The 22481-nt window shown below is 34.5% G+C and overlaps 1 protein-coding gene across 1 annotated transcript in view; it reads left to right on the top strand.

Moving 5' to 3' along the window:
- BIRC6 (baculoviral IAP repeat containing 6) overlaps window positions 1-22481 on the top strand; it is a 236889-nt gene that overhangs the window by 106769 nt on the left and 107639 nt on the right. The window contains 10 exon segments of the mRNA XM_070046835.1: window positions 324-507; window positions 1132-1287; window positions 2667-2800; window positions 3445-3598; window positions 6060-6176; window positions 7799-7953; window positions 8887-9013; window positions 11385-11495; window positions 12972-13105; window positions 17062-17189. Of these exon segments, the coding sequence (XP_069902936.1) occupies window positions 324-507; window positions 1132-1287; window positions 2667-2800; window positions 3445-3598; window positions 6060-6176; window positions 7799-7953; window positions 8887-9013; window positions 11385-11495; window positions 12972-13105; window positions 17062-17189 (1400 nt within the window).

The following is a 22481-nucleotide window of genomic DNA, read 5'->3' as shown; positions in this document are numbered from 1 at the left end:
ATTAGGATAGGAAATTATTATTATCAGGATAGGAAATCTACAAACGAGTGTCAGATTATAGCAGTGAAGGGTGTATTAATGCCCTGAAAGCTTTCCTGTAGCATATTCATTGCTTATAGAAATTATTTTAAACTATTCAACTCAGGTTTTTACCTGGATTTTAATATTTGATCCATGAAATTACATTTCTTTTGCATTTACATCAAATAATTATTTTGACATCAAAAGCATATCTCATTGAAAGCAGTTACTTCAATGCTTTATTTTTGGAAAAACATATTTAATTGCTATTTAAGTGTATGATTTTATAAAATGTATTACAGGTTCTTGCACGCATTGCGAATGCGACGAGGCCAACTATACATCTGTGTGAGATTGTGAATGAACCCCAACTGGAAAGACTGCTATTACTCTTGGTTGGAACTGACTTCAATAGAGGAGATATATCTTGGGGTGGTGCTTGGGCTCAATATTCCTTAACTTGTATGCTACAGGATATTTTAGCAGGTTTGTTAGGATTTATTTTTAATAAGGTATGTCAAAATTAGCTTGTTGCTGCTTGACTAATCTTTAAAGGAAACTGTGAGCTCCTCAAAAGTATAAAATGTCTCTTTCATGTATGGCAGTAGCAACCATTTAGAATTACTTTTGCGTTTAATTATGTTGACACTTGTAATAAATGCAAGTTTTTATGGAGGAGTTAGGTTACAGAGTACAGGAACATTGGAGCTAGTCAGCTTCCTTATTAATACCAGCAGTGGGCTGCTTCCTAATTCTTTATGTGCACTTGAGGAAGGTACTCCCTGCTCCTCAGTTTTTTCATCTGTAAAATAAGGATAATAAAAGTATCTTTCTTATGAAGTTATTTTGATGAATAAGTGAGTTAATGTGTGTAAAGTGATTATAATAACTCCTTGTTCATATCGCACATTTTGTATTTGCTATTAGTTAGCATTTGAAGGTAATGCAGTGAGCCCTAGCATTTCCTTGGGTAGGTGTGGACTCATTTGCCTCAGAATCTTTTGTGGTTGGTAGAGTACACATGCTATTCTCAATACTGGATGAAAAACTATGGTTTGGATGTCTGTTTACTAATTACTAAAGCAGTTAGGATGCTCTTCTTACCTGCAGGAGAATTGCTGGCTCCAGTAGCTGCAGAAGCCATGGAGGAAGGAACAGTGAGTGATGATGTAGGTGCAACAGCTGGTGACTCTGATGACGCCCTGCAGCAGTCTTCAGCTCAGTTGCTGGAAACTATAGATGAACCTTTGACACATGATATAACAGGTACATTCTTTAAATTTTTTACTTAAAATATCTGTAGCTCTTTTTTAAGAAAATGAAACATGTTTCAAAATTAAGAATATTAATGAAGTATAAAGTTAAGTTTTATATTAGGTCTTTGGCCTTAGTAACCATATCAGTTATTTTCCTGATAAGTATGTTTTGCTTTGATTCTCTGAATGCATATTAAAATAAAATGGTATCCTTTCACAGGGTCTGTGTTATCTTGATATGGTCTTATTTGGCTATGTTGAAAGAATTACAACCTAGAAAACAGTTAAAGATACACAGTGGTAAAGATAGCAAGGCTCTTGTTCTCTTTTTCTTTTTTCTTTCTTTGTTTTCTGCCTTTTCAAAAACTATAATGTGTATCTTAGCGTGTACAGTCCTTTGTGGTGTACTCCTTACTTTTGAAGACTGTTTTGCAATGCTGTGGTCATTTCATCTGTCTCATTCCTTAATCTTAGATTCTCTCATGATTTTATCCTTTCTGTCTGATAGTCCCTTTATCTGGAGTAGACTTTCTTCTCTAGTTTGCATGATGAACTTCTTATCTAAGATTCCCATAAAGCATGCTCTCCTCCAAGAAGCTTTTTCCATTACCACCAGCAATGCTGGAGACTGCCATAGGTGCTGCCTGCAGCACTGCCTACATTCTAGATTGTCTCTGATAGCACCTATTACGTTGTAGTTGGTTTAATTTCTGTAGTGTACCCTCACCTCTGAACCTCTGTTAATTTGTTGGAGGGTGGACATTTGTTTTATTAATCTTTATATACTCAGACCCTAATACAGGCTAGTATTTTCTTGGCATTCTATAAATATATGTTGAATAATAGAGGATGGGAAGGGAAGGAAGATAAGAGTTGTAAGGCATAAAAGGCTAGTTAAAAATTTGGAGTCATCTGAGAGCAAAATCATTTCCAATTCATGATAGAAAAATAAGGTGAATAGCAGTCTTAAAACTGAAATCTTTGCTTTTCACTGTAATACCTGGTATTATTTCCTTAACTACTGGATGTAATATAATGAATTACATATTGAGGCAATAAAATGAATAACATTGTTCATTCTAGAAATGGTTAATGATTATTTTTAACAACAAAGTTTATGTAACTTGATTCAACAAGGATTAATCATATGGTCTTTTTCCCTAGGAAGTCACATATTATTGCGCTGGTGTTCTTAATTTTGTGTTATAGGGTGATATTTTTGCATACTTACGCTTAATTGTCAGGTATAAAAATTTAGAGATTTTTGTATCAGTAGAAATATATATTATGTATAAGTAAATTAACTTTTTCTGTAATTAAAAGCAATATATTGGTTAAATTTTATGTTATGTACTCCACCAAAAAAAAACCACTTTCAATTATTTGAAGGTGCACCTCCTCTTTCCTCTTTGGAAAAAGATAAAGAAATCGATCTTGAGCTACTTCAGGATCTAATGGAAGTTGACATTGATCCTTTAGATATTGATTTGGAAAAGGATCCTCTTGCAGCCAAAGTTTTTAAGGTACGATATAGTAGAGTATTCTTTGCAATTAAAACCTTTCATCTTATACTTCTGGTTTATTAATTACTTAAAAGACGAAAGTATACACCTAATATAACCCATTATTTAGCTTACTCAAAATTAAATTCCTCTAGGTACTATAGTAGATTTTTTATAGAACTAGTGGAATAGTATACGGAGGACTTACATCATTTTATTAATATAGCCACTAGCATTATCTTATATGATAATAAGAACCACTAATAAGCATGGGAGGTATGGTTATGGACTGTTGACATTTCAAGCAGCATTTAAGCTTATCCAAGTTGGGTTCATTGCAGAATCTCCTTCTTTGTTAGCTGCTACTTTTTCTAAAGGAGATACCTCCCTAATACTTTATTTTGGTTCATTTTGTGTGTAAGAGATTTTATTAAAGATGTTAATTACCTCTCAGAGTCTAACAAATAAGGTTTTTTTAGATTTGGGGATAAAATGGAGAGAATATTATGAACCATTCCTTTAATCATTAAGATTATGTTTTAGAAATTTAAAGGGTAAGGAGAACGTTTATTTTGTAGCCCTGTTTGACTTTAGGTAATGTAAATAATATGTCACTCTTCGTGAAGAGGCAAAAATAAACCACAGTTTTTTCCTATTCTTTTAAGCCAATAAGCAGTACATGGTATGACTATTGGGGTGCTGATTATGGCACCTACAATTACAACCCATACATAGGAGGTCTTGGAATTCCTGTAGCAAAGCCACCAGCAAATACAGAGAAGAATGGATCACAGACAGTTAGTGTTTCAGTGTCTCAGGGTAAGTGTGTGTTCATATTTTAAGGCATAAGCTATTCTTAAAACAAGTCCTCAATTTATGTATTCTTTGTCTCCTGAGAATTTGATCCTGAGTGTTTGCTGAGAGGGTTTATTATTGCAGGGGTGCCGTGAGAGTGACTGTCATTCAGAGCTGTGTGTCAGTCAGTTTAGAAGAGCTTCTATTTATGGTCTATTTTTTGTTTCTCAGAATAACACTTTGCAAAATATATTTGTGAGTTGTGTGGGTTTGCTGGTGGTTTTAATTAATTGTGCTTCCTTTTATTTTTATTGTTAATAATAAATTTATATTTTATTTGTAAACAGAATGAAATCACGTTGAGTATTATTTTTGCACTCTTCTAGTCACATAGAGTATATAACTTTTTTTAAAAATAAAATCTTTTCTTAAATTTTGAAACAATCATACATTTACTGAAAAGTTGCAAGTTAATACAGAGAACATTTGTTATCCTGACCCATTTGGGAGTAAGTTGGTAATCTGATGTTTTTTTGTTTTATTTTGTTTGTTTTACAAAGCAGAACATTTCTTCTACATAAACACATCAGGAAGCACATTCCATCAAAATCAGGAAATTAACATTAGTAACTTTAAGACCCCATTCAGGTTTCAGCAGTTATGTCTAAATTATGCCCTTTATGCAGAATGATCCAGTACAAAATTGTGTGTTGCATTTACTGTTGACCCTTGAATAAGGTGGGGGTGGGGGACCCACTCCCACACAGTTGGAAGTCTGTGTATAACTTTACAGTTGGCCCTCCGTCTCCAAGGTTTTGCATCCATGCATTCAACCAACTATGGATAGTGCGTACATAGTTGTTGAAAAAAGTCCATGTATAAGTGGACTCATGTGGCTCAAACTGTGTTGTTCAAGCATCAACCGTAGTTATCATATCTCTTTAGTCTTATTCAGTCTGCCACACTTTGTCAGAGGTAACTTTCATGACCTTGGTGCTTTTGATGATTATAGGACACTTGTTCAGTAGTATGTCCCTCAATTTGGGTTTGTATGCTATTTCCTCACAATTAGATTGTGGTCATGTGTTTTTGGCATAAATATCAAGAAAGTGTACTGCTCAGGTTTTCTTACTGCATCCTATTAGGTGGCTCATGATTTTAATTTGGACCACTGCTGGTGGCATTAAGTTTAATTACTTGATAAAGGAGATGTCTACCAATATTTTCCAGTGAAAAGTTATTCTTTTCCCTTTTGTAAGAAAGTTTTGATGGGTTGGAGTGGCAGAATAATACTTGGAATCTATTCTTTTTTAAAAAAGTTATTATTTTATTCACTTAGTTTTGAATAGACCAGTGGTTTCCTGTTTTATTCAGTGGGTTATAATTTGTTATCATTATTTTCTTGTTTTTATTGAGGTAAATTCAAGAGATCATAAAATTTTCCATTTTAGCCTTTTTTTTTTTTTTTTTTTTTTTTGCGGTATGCGGGCCTCTCACTGTTGTGGCCTCTTCTGTTGTGGAGCACAGGCTCCGGACGCGCAGGCTCAGCGATTGTGGCTCACGGGCCCAGCTGCTCTGCGGCATGTGGGATCCTCCCGGACCGGGGCATGAACCCGTGTCCCCTGCATTGGCAGGTGGAACCTCAACCACTGCACCACCAGAGAAGACCCATTTTAGCCATTTTTAAGTGTACAATTCTGTGGCATTAAGTACATTCGCAATGTTGTCATTATTTATTTTGATGTTCGAAATGTCCCTGATTTGACACATGGTATCTCCTTTAATCTGGTCTCTGTCTTTTTGAAATGTCTTCATATTTCTTTGAACACTTCCCTGTTTCCTGGCATAACAAAATGCCCCAGGCTCATCATTTACTTTCCCTTCCCCAGACTGGGAGTTAGCCACTTCATGAATGAAAATGGTATTTCAGAACCTTTTAGTGGAGAAATGTGATTAAGAATTCAAGATTTGAGTGCTAGATAGACTTGCTGTTAATTTTTGGCTGTTCCACACTCTCTCTTGATGGATAAATCTAGGGAGTGTGTACACACATTTGTGTTTATATTTATTTCTATATTTGTCTGTCTGTCCGTCTACAATGCCATGAGTCCACATTGATATATCAGTTAATCTAACAGTAATCTACTCCATAAGCTTCATATTAGTTTTTTCCTTTTCCATATTTCTCTTTTCTCTGATAGTGAGGTACCTGATTCTCATCATTCTTAATTTATTTGCTTCCATTATCATTACTTCACTTACTTGATCTACCTCTCTTTATATATCTACTCTCCCATCTCTAGCCTCCTTTGCACAGATGTTGTTACCTGCTGTAACTCTGATACCCCATGCCAGGTTGTTCTGATGTGAAGATACACTACTCACCCTGTTTTGGGTTCAGATGTCAACATTTTATTGTAGGAAGTAGGACGTGAATAATAATTATCAAATAGGTTTTGTTTTTTCTTTTAATTGCTTTCTGTAGCCCTAGATGCTCGTCTAGAAGTTGGACTTGAACAACAAGCAGAACTTATGTTGAAAATGATGTCAACCCTAGAAGCAGATTCCATTTTACAGGCATTAACAAATACATCTCCTACCTGTGAGTAAAAGTCACCATTCTTAGAGAATTACCATGAACAGTTCATCTCCTGATTATTTTCAGGTGCACTCAGTAAGGATGGATTTTTAAATTCTCCCTTGCTAAGTTAGTAGGAAGTTGAGAAATAAGACAAAGGATTAATGAATCAGGAGAGCAGAGGGGGAACAAATTACCTCCATGTAGTGCTCATAAGTTCAGTCCAAAAACCTGAGTCATGTTTTTGTTATGGTGGTGGTGTGCGGTTAATGAAATTCCTGGGGGAGCCTGCATAGCTAGCTGCCTGGGAGTTCGTTGCATTATATCCAAATTTATGATAAAATGGGTTTCTTAATAGTAACATCTTTATCTTCCTTTAAGACCAAGATGGAAGACTTAGGTAATGAAGATAGCCAAATGGGCCTGATTGAACTACAGAATTGAGAGGATTTACTACCTAATTATTTACAGCAAAAGAAGAAAAACTTTTTATAGTAAATGACTGGATAGTAAATATTTTAGGCTTTCTGGGGCTATACAGGGTGTGTTGCAGGTCTACTCTGACTTTGTAGCAGGAAAGCAGCTGTAGACAATATATACCTAAATGAATAGGCATGGTTATTAAAGAAACCGTGTTACGGAATCTGGTGGCCTGTCAGATTTGGCCGTTAGGACATGGTTTGCTGACTGTTGATGTTGTTCTAGGCTTGGGTAGATCCCCTTCTGTCAGGTGAGTATAGTTAGATAGCAGCCTGTCTATCTTAACATAGGAGCTGTGCTGACGTGATGGTGATATTTTTATTTTTCTTAGGCCAAGAAAAATAAAAACATGGTGGGTAATGGTGGTGAGTAAAGCTGTAGAGATACTAGTTAGAACCTAGGAAGCACATCACGTCCTTCTCCTATGAAGTAAAGTTCCCAACCCATTTCAATAGAGAAATTTGGATTTTTAGATCTTCCTATGTTAAATTGAATTCTTTTGGTTTGCATTCTGTATTTCTTGCCTTAGGAAGTATATAAAAAAGGAGAAAAAGAGAAGATTTGTCTAGTGTTCTGTTTCTCGATATATTCTATCTTTTGATTATTTTCCTGTGCAGAACTGTGTTCTCCTTTTAATATAAAACTTTCTAAATATATGAAAAACTCTCTTAACATCCCTTTATTTCTCTGCTCCCCATGAATATATACTCAGTTAGTTTGGTGTGTGTATCCTGGCATCAGAATTTTTGAACACTTCCCAGGCAATTTTAATGTGCTATCAAGGTTGAGAATCAATGGATTAGAGTCTAGGTTATTCTAAAACTACCTTCTCAAGAAATAGGCAGGATTCTTTTTTCTTTCCCTTTTCTCCTCCCTCTTATTAATTAGGAAAAAATTGAAAATAAAAATTTATAGAGAGTAAGGTTCTTCTCCCTTTGTGGACAAGTCCTGTGAATTTGGGAGCTTCTCTTTGTGGTGATTATCTTTTGAACTTTCAAGTAATGTTGTAAAAACAGGTTTTCAAATAATACAATGCTGAACCATTTTAAAGAATGCAATTTTAATTTTTAAAAAAATATACCTTGACTTACCTGTACATATTAATAACTAGTTAACGTTTCTCCTGATACTTTGTGTATAAAATCATAACTGTGTTTAATTTTCAGTATCACAGTCTCCCACTGGAACAGATGATTCGCTTCTAGGGGGTTTACAAGCAGTGAACCAATCCAGCCAGCTCATTGTACAGTTATCATCTGTCCCAATGTTAAATGTTTGTTTCAACAAACTTTTTTCCATGCTTCAAGTCCATCACGTTCAGGTATGACTTCAGGAGAAATTGTGTATTTTTAGACATTATTGCCAGCCTAGAAAAGATGAAAATAAACGGGCAGATCAGTCTCAACCAGAGAGGGATGATTTCTTTGTCACACTCAGATGAAAAAATGTTGGAGATACTTTGATTAACCCAGCTCCTCAGTGATAGGTTATTTATAACTTTTATGATTTTAAGCTTACTGCTTTTGTTCCAACTACATATTATACACACACCTGCATTTAAAGACTTGAATCACGTCTTTTAATTTAGTAAAACATTTATATTAGGTAAATTATAAATTTTAATTCAGTTAAATTTCATTTGATCTAGAATTTTAAGATGTGTTTGCTTGTGAACTGAATTGAAAGTAACCAGAAGAAGTATTTTTCTTTAACATTTATTTTTATTATTTATTTATTTAATTTTATTTTTGGCTGTGTTGGGTCTTAGTTGTGGCACGCGGGATCTTAGCTGAGGCATGCAGGGTCTTTTGTTGTGGCATGCGGGCTCTTCATTGCAGCGCACGGGCTTCTCTCTAGTTGTGGCATAAGGGTTTTCTCTCTCTAGTTGTGACACACAGGCTCCAGGGTGCATGGGCTCTGTAGTTGTGGTGAGCGGGTTCCAGAACAAGTGGGCTCTGTAGTTTGCAGCATGCAGGCTCTCTAGTTGAGGCACGCAAGCTCAGTAGTTGTGGCGCGTGGGCTTAGTTGCCCCATGGCATGTGGGATCTTAGTTCCCTGACCAGGGATCGAACACGTGTCCCCTGCATTGTAAGGTGGGTTCTTCACCACTGGACCACCAGGGAAGTCCCCAGAAGAAGTATTTAACAGAAAAATTATTTACTCATAATCATAAGGATTCATACATGAGATTTTTGCTTAGATGGTATTTCCTAATAGGTACATTTTCTTTCTGTCAATTTACATTCTTTTTCAGTTGGAATCACTTCTCCAGTTGTGGCTCACATTGAGTCTGAATTCTAGTTCGTCTGGAAACAAAGAAAATGGAGCAGACATTTTTTTATATAATGCTAATCGAATACCTGTCATTTCATTAAATCAAGGTAAGATTTATTAGAAGGAAAGTTATTAACGTAGCATAAACAATCTAAAAAGGTATTGATTAGGTTAACACCTAATCTTTGTCATTAGGGTTGTAATGTTGTAGTGAAAAAAACATATTTAAAATACTGACTTAATAATTTGCAGGAAAGAGAACAGAAAACTTATTCTCTGGTCTGTATTATGTCTGTGTATAACACAGACATAAAATCTACAATGTTCTGTTTGTCTTTACATTGTAGTTCCTTAAAGTATTGTCTTGTTCATAGGCTGTTCTTTTGCAACTGGTCTTTTTTAAAAAATGTGAAATACCTCTAGGGAATTGGTAAATTGGAGAAGGATGTCAATTTTTTGTAGAAATTGTGTTCTTTCATTTTTTTTCTTGGCAAATGCAGGAATGTGGGAATAGTGAGACTTGAATAATATCCTTCAACAGGAATAGAACTAGCTTTCAGCTCGGGCTATAGGAATCTATTTAAAGAACAGTAAAAATCATTTATTCCTGATGCTTTCTCTCTAGAGATGTGCATCATGCATGGCCTTCACATGGCCTGTCTGTCAGCCTTAGTGACAGCCACACTGGCTTACGGTCCTACTTAATATCTGCATTCTCTCAGCAAGAGCTGGCCCTACTTTAATTATTAGGTTTCCTTCTGTTTCACTGTATTAATGATGATTATTATAAATTTTACTCCAATCAGTTTTTAAAACTTTTTTATTGTGAGAAACATTAAGCATAAACAAGAGTGAATAGAAGGGTAAAAAAAGTAATTATTTCTTACTGTCATCAGGTATTTTGTGAGTATTCAAATTTCCAATTGTCTAAACTATTACAGAATTTTTTTTGTATATTTGAAATAGATTCCATATGGAGTCTACACATTTTAATTAATTATGTTTCTTAATTCCTCTAATCTGTCTTTTTTTTTTAAATCCCCTTGCAAAGTTTGGTTGTTTTGTCTTTCAAGATTCCCTAGGTCCCAATTTTTAGTGATTGTATCTCTATGATGTCCTCTCTACTTTCTATAAATTGGTAATTAGACATGGAGCTTAATCTGATTTGAGTTTTGTTTTTTTTTTTTTTGTGGTACGCGGGCCTCTCACTCTTGTGGCCTGTCCCGTTGCGGAGCACAGGCCCCGGACGCACAGGCTCAGCAGCCATGGCTCATGGGCCCAGCTGCTCCGCGGCATGTGGGATCTTCCTGGACCGGGGCACGAACCCGTGTCCCCTGCATTGGCAGGTGGACTCTCAACCACAGTGCCACCAGGGAAGCCCAGAGGTTTTTTTTTTAAGGCAGTTTCATAGGTTGTCTTTTTTTTATGTTGTTAATAGACACTAATGATTAATGCCCTAGAATTAGTAGCAGTTCACAGGAAGTTTTGAAATGAAGATAGTCTAATTTTGTTATTCCTTTTTTATTAACTGAAATACTTCCATAAAGAGAAACTTCCTTTCATGTGCTATCATGTCACCCTTTGGAGATACAGTTTTTATATAGAGCCAGGAAAAATGCTAGAAATTTTCTGTATTTTAAAATTAAATTTAAAAACTAATTGGTTCACAAGTAGTCTATAATCATGACCACTTAGTTTCCTTAGTAAATATCTGTATAAGTTCATGATTTTAAAGTATTTCTTACGTTTCTGTTACAATCATTATGTTTATTGATGCTGAAATTATGCTGTTTGTGGTCAGTAAGATGATGCTTCATTAGATTCTTTTGGTTTTGTTTTTTGTGAAATACACAACTATATCTTTGTTAGATTTTAATATCATAGGTGTTCCAAACTATATTTCCTGCCTGAGATCTGGAATCAGCCATTCTACACAGTGTTTTAAGGGCAAAAACTGGGCACTGTATTATGTTTGTTTATTTTTAATAACTTTTGGCTTCTCCACCTGCCACATGTGCTTCTTATTTAGGCCTTGCAGGTAACTTAGTTATTGTTTTAGTTTGTGCTTTTTCTGTGAAGTTACATTGGTTTTGAACGGTCAACCCCATCCCTGTCTTTCCAATATGCCCTATTATTTTCAATTTTTGGCTTTGCAGAATGTGAGGATTTTTAGTAAAGCACAAATTGTGTTACAGTAGAAATGCCTGTAGTTTGGAAAGGACAACAAATGTATAGTGATGACATGTTATTTTATTTGTCATGGGATGAGCTTTAACCTTAGATATAAAATGTTATTGACTCTCTAATGCTTTAGTTATGTTTAATGGGGAACTTTTATTTATATGTTTTGAGGACACAAGGTAGTGAATTGATTTAAAAAAATAATGTCATGTTTTAAAATTTATTCTTTTTGTTTTAATTCTTAGTAAACATTTGCTTTTTCTGAGTTAAAATTTCCCCTTTCTCTTTTCTACGTAGCATCAATAACTAGCTTTCTCACGGTGTTAGCGTGGTATCCCAATACTTTGCTCCGGACATGGTGCCTTGTTCTTCATAGTCTAACACTCATGACAAACATGCAGCTTAATCGTAAGTCCAAATATTTATTCCTTTAAATCTCTGACATATACTTTATTATTCTTGCTATGAGATTCTTGAAAAAGATTTTTTCAAGAAGTGATATAGTTGTGAAAATGATTAAATTCTTTATTTGAATATGTCTCTTCTGAATTTGTTCTTTTTGTTGTTGTTCTTAATGTATCTTGCCCTTTGTGCTTCTTTACTTTGATTATATACTCTCATCTATCTACAGTTACAAGATCAAATTATATTTTTACCTTCTAAAAACTTTTACTAGTTTTTAAAAATTGATTACTCTTAGAGTACAAAGTCAAGTATTTAATGTTAGTCTATGTCTTGTGTTGGTTATTTATTCTTTTTAAAGTAACTTAGCAGTTAAAAATGATTTATTCATTATAATATTCATGAACGTATATGACTCGGTTCCTCGGTGTATGCTTTTCACATCTAAAACCTACATTCACTGAACCTAATCGCTTCTTCTCAGATTCTAAAGTCCTATTAGTTTCCTACTTTCTTCACCCCACTCCTTTATTTCCCATTTAAGATAGTAAAATTAATTTCTGAACCTTTTAAGAAAGGAACTTCTGGTGCTTTCTGTGGCTTTCTGTATCTCAAAGTCACAAAGATACTCTCATACATTATCTTCTGTACTGCTTACTGGTTTTACTCTTTACATTTAGGTCTAGATTTTATCTGACATTCTTAGGTTGTTGGGAAGTAGGTATCCAAGTTCATATTAGAGAGCAAGGAGTAGCCATTTGTGAATTGAAATCTTCATTCCATCTGTAGGTTATGACAGCAGGTGGGTGGATTTCATCCCCATTCTCTTTGGGCTTAATTTCATTGACTAGAAAGCATCGTCACATTGATAAAGGTATTAATTAAAATCATTGCTGAGAATCAAAATGCTACTTCATTTTTCATTTGGAATATAATATTTTCCAAATATGGGATTGAAAACATCCCTATGTGATACTGAAGATAGATTTGACTCAAGGATATTTTATTCACTTCAGAAAACTTGTGCATTGTCTGTGTATCAGTTAACAGTATACAACCTTTATGTAGCTGACATGCAAAAATGAATAGGTTTTGCTTCAGTTTATCTTAGAAGGCTGTGTTAAAATTTACCTGAAAAATAGATCTTTATTTCTGGAAGGGGGAAATAATTACTAAGAATAGGCTCACCAAAAGGACAGTAAGCATTTAGTTATTTCTTTTCCACTTGACTGTATACTGAATAAGATGCACATAAAACTAGGTATTTTTCACAGCCAAACTAGGAGAGAGGCAGGAGATCTATGGCAGATGAAAATAGAGAATGAGGCTTAGTCAGTGCAGTAGAGATTCAGATCCTTTTAGTAACTCCCAGGAATATGTGAGTTTCCTTTGAAATTAAAAGATGTTTTAAATACTGCATTTCCATTGTTTTGGGGTCCTTTCGTTGGGGACTTTTTTTTTTTTTTTTTTAATGTTTTATAGCTGGTTCCAGTACTGCCATTGGAACTCAGGAGAGTACTGCCCATCTGCTGGTTTCAGATCCAAACCTGATTCATGTTTTAGTGAAATTTCTTTCTGGCACCAGTCCACATGGAACAAATCAACACAGTCCACAGGTAATGTGACTTCTGAAAGCCAGTGATAGGCCCAGATTATACAGTAAACTTATTTGTAAAGGAAATTTTAAGTGCAGTTAAATACATAAAATTTTCATTGCTAAAGCATTAAATGATGGCCTTTTATGTATCAATGTAATAAAATGTTTTGAATTACGTATAATAATAGCTATGCTGAAACTGAATTATAGCAGGTAGTAAGTTTTCTCTTGGAATTTTACTGGATTTTTTAATGTAGCGATATATTTTTGGTGTTAATTTTATATAATTTGAGAAACATTCTAAACAGATATTAACCTTAATGTTAGGGAAGCATTAAAAAATTGGGGAATTTAAAAATTTTTAAAAATAATGTGTTATGGGCTTCCCTGGTGGCGCAGTGGTTGAGAGTCTGCCTGCCAATGCAGGACACAGGTTCGTGTCCCGGTCCGGGAAGATCCCACATGCCGCGGAGCGACTGGGCCCATGAGCCATGGCTGCTGAGCCTGCGCGTCCGGAGCCTGTGCTCCGCAATGGGAGAGGCCACAACAGTGAGAGGCCCATGTACCGCAAAAAAAAAAAAAGTGTTATGTTAAATGACCTCTATCATCAAGATTGACAGGTCACCTAACTTAATTCTTTTATGCTATTAAGTATTTTATTTAACAAAAAACAAAAAGATGACATCAATGGACCTAAAGGGTATTACGATACGTGAAAACAGAGAAAGACAGATGCCATATGAGTTCTCTTATATGTAGAATCTAGAAAACAAAGCAAATGAAGAAACATAAGAAAACTGAAATTGAGTCCTAGATACAGGGAACAAACAGCTGGTTGCCAGAATGGGGGATGGGGGATGGGGGTGGGGGAAGGAGGGTGAGGGAAATTGAGAGGTACACATTTCCAGGTACAAAATAAATGAATCACCAGTATAAAATGTACTGTGTGGGGCGTATAGTCAATAATAATGCAATATCTTTTTGATGACAGATGGTAACTAGTCTTATTATGGTGAGCATTTTGAAATGTATAGAAATATCAAATCACTGTGTTGTACACCAAGAATAAATATAGCATTGTAGGTGAATTTTACTTCAAAAACAAACAGGGCTTCCCTTGTGGCGCAGTGGTTGAGAGTCCACATGCCGATGCAGGGGACACAGGTTCGTGCCCCGGTCTGGGAGATCCCACATGCCATGGCCGCTGAGCCTGCGCATCCAGAGCCTGTAACAGGAGAGGCCACAACAGTGAGAGGCCCGCATACTGCAAACAAAACAAAACAAAAAGATACAAACTCATAGAAAAAGAGATCAGATTCGTGATTACCAGAGGCAGGGGTTGGGGGAATTGGATGAAGGTAGCCAGAAGGCAAAAACTTGTTGAGAGAGTAAATCTTGAGACTTCTCATCATAAAGAAAAAAAATTTTTTTCTTTTATTTTGTATCTATATGAGACGATGGCTGTTCTCTAAACTTACTGTGGTAATCGCTTCATGATGTATTAAGTCAAATCATTATGCTGTATACTTAAACTTATGCAGTCCTGTATGTCAATTATATCTCAAAACTGAAATGAAAAAAAATATTGCTTTTGTTAATTCAGAAAAAGAAGATATATCAGAGCTTATAAACATTTTTAGTCTAACCAGAGATTTCTTTTATATCAGTTTAGCTTTTGTTATATTGTACTGCTTTAAAAAATATCTTTCCTTCATTATATTTCTTTTCACATAAAATATATTTAGTCTTCATAGCATCTTTCCAATGGACGTTATTCAAGATTATCTTGCAAGGTTGTCATCTTTTATTTCTTAGCTATGTGCTTATCTATGTGCTAGGTCTAGGTGCTGTTCTAGGTGCTAGGGATTTAAGTAGTTACCCTGTCCGAGTCTCTGCCTTTCTTGGAGCTTAAGTTCTGTTGGATACATTTAGTCAGTACTCTCATACTGAATAGACTTGATTTTTGTAGATCATCATAAAATAAACAAGACAAGGAAAAAAATGAGAAGGAACAAACTACTTGTAATTAGATTGGGCCAGAGTTTTGATGGGGGTAGAGGCATGTTATCAAGTGATTATTACACATAAAGATTGCATGAATTTGGAATGTGAAGATTCCTGAAATCACTAATTCCAGCTTCTTTATTTTACATATGAGTAAACATGCATTATCTGCATTGCCCACAATTATACAACTAGTTAGTGATAGAGCCTAGGTGTCAGGGAACATGCCGCTGTATAAAGTAGTGTTTCTTCCTCTCTTTTTTTTTTTAAAGGCAAAGTAAAAGTTACTGAAGGTCAAGCTTTCCTCAGATATTTTGGTTTTGTAGTTTGGTTATGAATGTTATGATTTTTATACTCAGTGTTAGAAATTGTTAACTTTAAAATGGTTTGGAGAATTACATTGCATTTTGTTTTTTCCAAAACTCCTCTAGGGTTTTATGATCATAACATTCCAAAACATACTTCAGGGTACTTGGTGTGGTTCTCACTATCATTTTTTTTTCATTGAAGAGATAGAAGTTTGGGAAAGCATTGTTTTTACAAATAGATACAGGTTCGTTTTTAGCTTTAAGGGGTTTTTTGTATGGTTTTTTCCCCAATTCACTTTAGTATTTACTCTGCTAGTCATTAGAAGCATGACCTTTTGTGAATCACTTAACGTGAGTCTGAGTTCTTTTGTTTTGAAATGGGATAATTAAGAAGATTGTGAAAATCAGTATATAAGTTCTTTGTGCTTTTGAAAGCATTATAAAGATATTCTTGTGTAATTCAGGTGAGTCTTTTTCTGTATTGAATTAAATAAAAGTAACATAAGTTATTCTAAACCATAATGAAAAAAAATATTGACAATAGAAGCTGTAATTTTCGATTTAAAATAAGTATATCAAGATCTAAAAGCTTAATTGGTTTCCTGCTATCACTGTTAATATTTTTGTTCTTCAAATGAAAAGTTTCACCCGTATGGCTCTTGACTTAACGTTTGATGCTTTTTTATTTTTTTTTCTCTACAGGGAAAGAGAATTTTTTTTTCCACATCTTTATACAATATTGTGTTAGTTTCTGCTGTACAACAAAGTGAATCAGCTATATGTATACTTATATCCCCATATCCCCTCCCTCTTGAGCCTATCCTCCCTCCCTATCCCATCCCTCTAGGTCACCACAAAGCATTGAGTTGATCTCCTTGTGCTATGCAGCAGCTTCCCACTAGCCGTCCTTTTTACATTTGGTAGTATATATATGTCAGTGCTACTCTCTCACTTCATCCCAGCTTCCCCTTCCCCTGCCGTGCCCTCAACTCTGTTCTCTACGTCTGCGTCTTTATTCCTGCCCTGCCACTAGGTTCATCAGAACTGCTTTTTTTTTTTTGCGGTACGTGGGCCTCTCACTGTTTTGGCTGCTTCCATTGCGGAGCACAGGCTCCGGACGCACAGGCTCAGCAGCCATGGCTCACGGGCCCAGCCGCTCCGCGGCATGTGGGATCTTCCCTGTCTGGGGCACGAACCCGTGTCCCCCGCATCGGCAGGTGGACTCTCAACCACTGTGCCACCAGGGAAGCCCCAGAACCGCTTTTTTAAATTCCTTATATGTGCGTTAGCATACGGTATTTGTTTTTCTCTTTCTGACTTACTTTACTCTGTATGACAGATTCTAGGTCCATCCACCTCACTACAAATAACTCAGTTTCGTTCCTTTTTATGGCTGAGTAATATTCCATTGTATATAGGTGCCACATCTTCTTTATCCATTCATCTGTTGATGGACATTTAGGTTGACGAAAGATTAATCTCCAAAATATACAAGCAGCTCATGCAGCTCAATATCACAAAAACAGACAACCCAATCCAAAAATGGGCGGAAGACCTAAGTAGACATTTCTCCAAAGAAGGCATACAGATGATACTTTTTAAATGAATAATTCTGTAGATGGGATCAGTAAGCAGTTGTCAACAGAATTTCATTTCTCTTCAGGTTGGTCCAACAGCTACGCAAGCTATGCAAGAATTTCTTACCCGATTACAAGTGCATCTTTCTTCAACATGTCCTCAGATATTCAGTGAATTTTTGCTCAAGCTAATTCATATACTTTCAACAGAAAGGTAAATGTCAAGGTGTTACATATATTCCTGATATAGAAGCAATAGGTAATCCTCCAAATTAATTTTCCCTTAGCATTTGTTGGGAGTTTATCTGGGAACAGATAAGCAGGATGATATTAGGAATTAAGAGGGAAAGGTTTATTGGTATGTTTCCCAGTTGTTTTCACTTCTTTTCATTATGGCTCTCCCAGATCCTGAACTCCTTCTATTGTGAAAGGAATAACGGGTTCATAGATTAGGAAGTATAAACCTTCTAGGTGAAATTTACTTGAAGCTGTTTAAATTATTCTAGAATACAGGGAGAGAATTAAAGCTACCAGCAATTTTATTTGAAACCTATATTTGATAAAACCCAAAAAAGATATCTTAAAAAAGAAAATTAAATACTAATCTCATACAGAAATCCTAAATAAATTGATTACCAAAGTCAGGCAATAGGTTAAAAAGAATAAACTGTGACCGTGATGGGTTGATTCTTAAAATGCGTGAATGCTTCAATATCATATATCATATTAATGAGTCATTTTCGTCATGGTTTAAGGCATTTCATAAAATCCAACATTACTTTCTGATAAAACTTTTAATGAAATATAAACAGTATCATCTTAAAGTTACAAAAAACATTATGAACAAACCAAAGTCTAGTATGTTTGATTATTTTAAAACTTCCCATTAATATCAGGAAGAAATTAAAGGTGCTGTTTGCTATATTTATTATTTAATTTCATTGTGGAAGTGCCAGTGAATTTTTTAAAAATTTATGTTAGAAAATGATTAAGATCACTTGTAGATTATATCACTCTTTAAAAATTAGTTCGAAAATATTAGAAATCAGAAAAAGGTATGATTTATAATAGTTATAAAATTAATAAATTTATTCATAATAATAGTTATTTTTCATAGATCAGTAGCAAAATGCCTGAAACTAGTATAAAAATTAACGCAAAAAATTTATATGGCGTATGTTTTCATAGCTGCAGAAAATTTTATAGTACTATCCTCATTTGTTTTCTTCCTCCTTTATAACTATTTTAAAACACTAATGTGGTTGTAGTTCAACTTGTTTGTAGTGTATACACAGTGAAGCACAGGTGTGGGAAGGAGTAGATTCACAAAACCAAAAACATGCTGTTACGATATGCATCTGTGTATTTGGAAAACATGAACTTGAGGTTTTTGTGTGATATAAATAAAACCAACTAAGAAACAAAAACCAGTTACCATGGAGTTCATTTTTCTTTTAACTAGGCTTTTTTTTTAAACTGTATGTGAGACCTCTAAACACACTCATTAGATGTAGACTTTAGTATCATTCTGTCTATGTAGGGTCTAGCAGCAAAAGGTTTCATGTGAAAATTCAGTGCATTTACTCTAACATTTCTTACAGAAATACCAATCTTGTTTTAGTTTTATAACATGCCGTCTTTTTAAAAAAAATCTATTTTATATCGTTTTTTATAAGTAAAGGTATTTATAGGTTTACGTGCCTCAAAAACTAATTAGAATTTTTTTTTCCAGCTCCTCTTCCACCCTGTACACACCTCATACATTTTCTAGCACATTTTCTTTAATTGGGTCCATAACATTGGCCCAAATATATTCTTAGCTTTTGTTTTCTTTGTATGTTTTTAAGAAAGTGTCTGGCATCCGTATAAATTAGCCTGCAGCTTTTTAGTTCAATTAATACTATAGGTTGAGAAGAAGTACCCAGACGTCATATGAAGAGGGCACTCATTTATATCACATAAGTGATTTGCAGATATATTCTCTTGGTCTGTGGATTATATTTTCATTTTCTTAACAATATCTTTGAAAAAGCAGCTTTTAATTTTGATGAAATTTTGTTAGCTTTTTCTTTTATTTATTATTATTTTTGTTTCATAACAATATCCTTGCTTAACCCAAGGTCATAGAGATGATTCTCTATGCTTTCTTCTAGAAATTTTATCGTTTTAGGTTTTACATGTAGGTTATATTGAGTTAAATTTTGCATTTGGGTCTAAGTTCTTTTTTTTCTTTTTTTTTGTCTGTGGATGATGTCAAATTGTTACTATACCATTTGTTGAAAAACACATCCTTTTTAAATTGAATTCTCTTTCTGCCTTTTCCAAAAATCAATTGACCATATTTGTTTTGCTCTATTTCTGGACTCTATAGAATTGATGTTTTTGTCTATTCTTTTGTCTATGTTTTTTTCTATTCTTTTTCTATTCTGGTAGTGTGGATTTTCCAACTTTGTTCTTGTTGTTTTAGAGTTGTTTTGGCTATTCTGCTTTCTTTGCTTTTACATGTAGGTTTTAGGATCAGCTTATTGATCCCCCACCACCCCCATAAAAACAAAAACAAATCAAACCAAAAAAACACTTCTGCTCCATTGTGACTGAATAAGCGTGAATCTGTAGATCAATTTGGGAGGAGTTGTAGGTATATTTATAGATACAGATATAGTTATTCATATAGACATAGATACAAAAATATAGTTATACGTAGAGTTATATATATATTTGTGATTTTTCTTTGTACAGTCATGTGGTTAGTGAATAGTATGTATGTCTTTTTGCTTTTTCTGCACCTACTGAAATGCTCATATATTGTTTCTTCTAAAATCTGTAGGTATGATAAATTACATTGATTTTTTTTTTTTTAAGTGTTGATCAGTATACATTCCCAGGATATATACTCACTCGGTCATGATGTATTATCCTTTTTATATCTTGCTTGTTTAAGTAGTTAATGCTTTGTTGCTTCCCTGGTGGCGCAAATGCTTTGTTGAAGATTTCAAAATCTCTGCTTATGAGAGATATTTGCATTTTTAAAAATAATGCCTTTGGTTTTTATGTCCGGATAATCCTGGACTCCTAAAATGAGTGTTTCCTTTTCTGTTTTCTGGAAGAGGTTGTGTAAATTGGATTATTACTTATTTAAATATTTGATAGTAATTGCCATTGAGACAACGAGGGTCTGGAGTTTTCTTTGTATTAATAGAAAAAAGTTTCTACTTATTTTATAGGTAAAAGATTATTCAGGTTTTCTTTCTTCTTGAGTGAACTTTGGCAGTTTGTGTCTTGAAGGAATTTGTTCATTTCATCTGTGTTGTTGAATTCATTATTTGTAATTTTTTCAATTATGCTTTTAATGTTTTATAGTATGTAGTTTGATTCATTCTATCATTTCTAATATTGGTAATTTTAATCTATTTATCTTGGTCATTCTTGCTAGAGGTTTATAATATTATTGATATTTTCAAAGAACCAACTTAAAGCTTTGTTGATATTCTTTATTTTTTCATTTCCAATTTCATTAAATTTTGCTCTAATAGTTATTATTTCCTTCTTTCAGTTTTTCTTGTATAAGTGTTTGACAATATGTGTCTCTTAATTGATCTGTTAGACCACTTTACATTTAATGTAGTTATTGATTTAGTGGATTAAAATGTATCACTTTGCCAGTTTTGTTTATTTAATCTATTCTTCGCTTAAAAATTTTTTTTCTTGCCTACTTTTGGATTAAGTAATTTTTATAATGATTTCATTTTGTTTCTAGTATTATTATTTATAACAAAGAAATTTTGATTATAGTGTTTTCCCTAGCTTTGCAATATACGTCTTTATTTCATCCCATTCTGCTTTCATATATTATTATACCTTAGCTCACATATAATGTAAGAACTTTACAGCAGTAAATTTACAGTTTCTTTGTCTCATCTTTTGTGATGTAGGTATCATATGTTTACTTTTACATACGCTGTAAACATAATGCATCCCTACAATTTTTGCTTTGGATAATCACATATCTTTTAGACACTGAAGTAAATAGTATTTATGCCTGGAAATGGACAAGCCTCTTCTACTGGGTGATTAGTGTGAGGATTTGAATCACTCTTTTCAAGATTTGACCTGGCTTTGGTTTTATTGTTGCTATGGTTACCTTTTGTGTTTTGTCAGCTTCAAAATGATCTAGTTAGCTTCTGTTTCGATGTGAGTCAGGGTAAAGGGGGTGGTTTCCAGTTTTATTGTTCCATCCTTAGCTTTTGTTGTTCCTTATACATTTGTACCACAGAGGGACTCTCTCTCCATGGCTCCATCTCTAGCAGTCAACTGCTTTTGCTTTTTCTTAATGTTCACTAGACTCCTAGTGATGGCAGGTGTTTTCCGATATTGTGTCCAGTCTCAGTCTTTGGCAGGCCCTCTGTGACTGAACCTCAGGGGAAGGAGCTTTCTCAATAAATTTTTCCTTCTTTTTGTCAGCCAAACTCTGGCTTATATCTTTGGCCATTTCTGAGGAGAGCATTTCCTTCTCTCCAGTAGTAGGAAACAGCTATTGGTATTTGAGGGGTTTTTTCACTAGCACCAAATACATGGTGTCTTTTTTAACACCATTTCCCCGATTATCTGACGTCAGTCTGTGTCCTACAGTTCAGTTCTATTCTGCCACTATCCAAAGTTAGCCTCAGGTTTACAGTTTTAACTGTTCAATCCCACAAGACTGCCCTTACTTCAGAGGGCACTTACAAGTCCAAGGTCCCCAGGTTACCCACATTTTTGTATCATTTGACTACAAATTCAGGGGTTCTCACAATCCCCCCCTCAGGTTCAGTAATTTGCTAGAAGGATTCACAGAACTCAGGAAAAACACTTTATTTATTTTACCAGTTATATAAAGTATAGCTCAGGAACAGCCAGATGGAATAGATGCACAGGGCAAGATATGTGTGGGGGTTGGTGAAGGAGGATGCCTGTGAATGGGTATGAACTCCAAGGGTTCAGTGTTACCACACTTACATACCTGGGGTTTAACAACTTGTAAAGTATTTTAGCTGAATTCTTCTTAACCATATGTATATTGCCAGCATCTCGACTTCCCAGATTCTGCGACAGGAAAGCCGATGCTCATATTCTGTCTTCTTGGAGGAGGTGCCTATCTTTTCATGGATTTCAGGCTTTTTGGTACTCTTTTGACCTTAGCTCTCTGATGGGTTCAAGAAAAGTTATGACTTTAGAGTTAATTTGGCTTTTTTAATTGATAAGCTGGGGCCAATGACCTTTCCAGCTTTCTATTTCTTAGGCATAAGTAGAACTTGAGAGCATTCAATTTTGATGCATAAGAATTACTTGATTGAATCTTAATTTTTGAAAATCAAAATCAGTAAGAAATACTTAAACTAACAACATTTGAGGTTGTAACAAACCAGAGCTCATTCATTATGAGGAGTGCCTTGTGATATATAATTATTTTAGTCTGTAGCTTCAAAATCATCTCTTTGATTTACTTGTCCTTCAGTTTTCTATTTGG

The sequence above is a fragment of the Globicephala melas genome, chromosome 12, assembly GCF_963455315.2.
Source record: "Globicephala melas chromosome 12, mGloMel1.2, whole genome shotgun sequence".
Taxonomy (NCBI): Eukaryota; Metazoa; Chordata; class Mammalia; order Artiodactyla; family Delphinidae; genus Globicephala; species Globicephala melas.
Note: the sequence above shows the minus strand (reverse complement) of the source record. Positions and strands in the feature narration are given on the sequence as shown.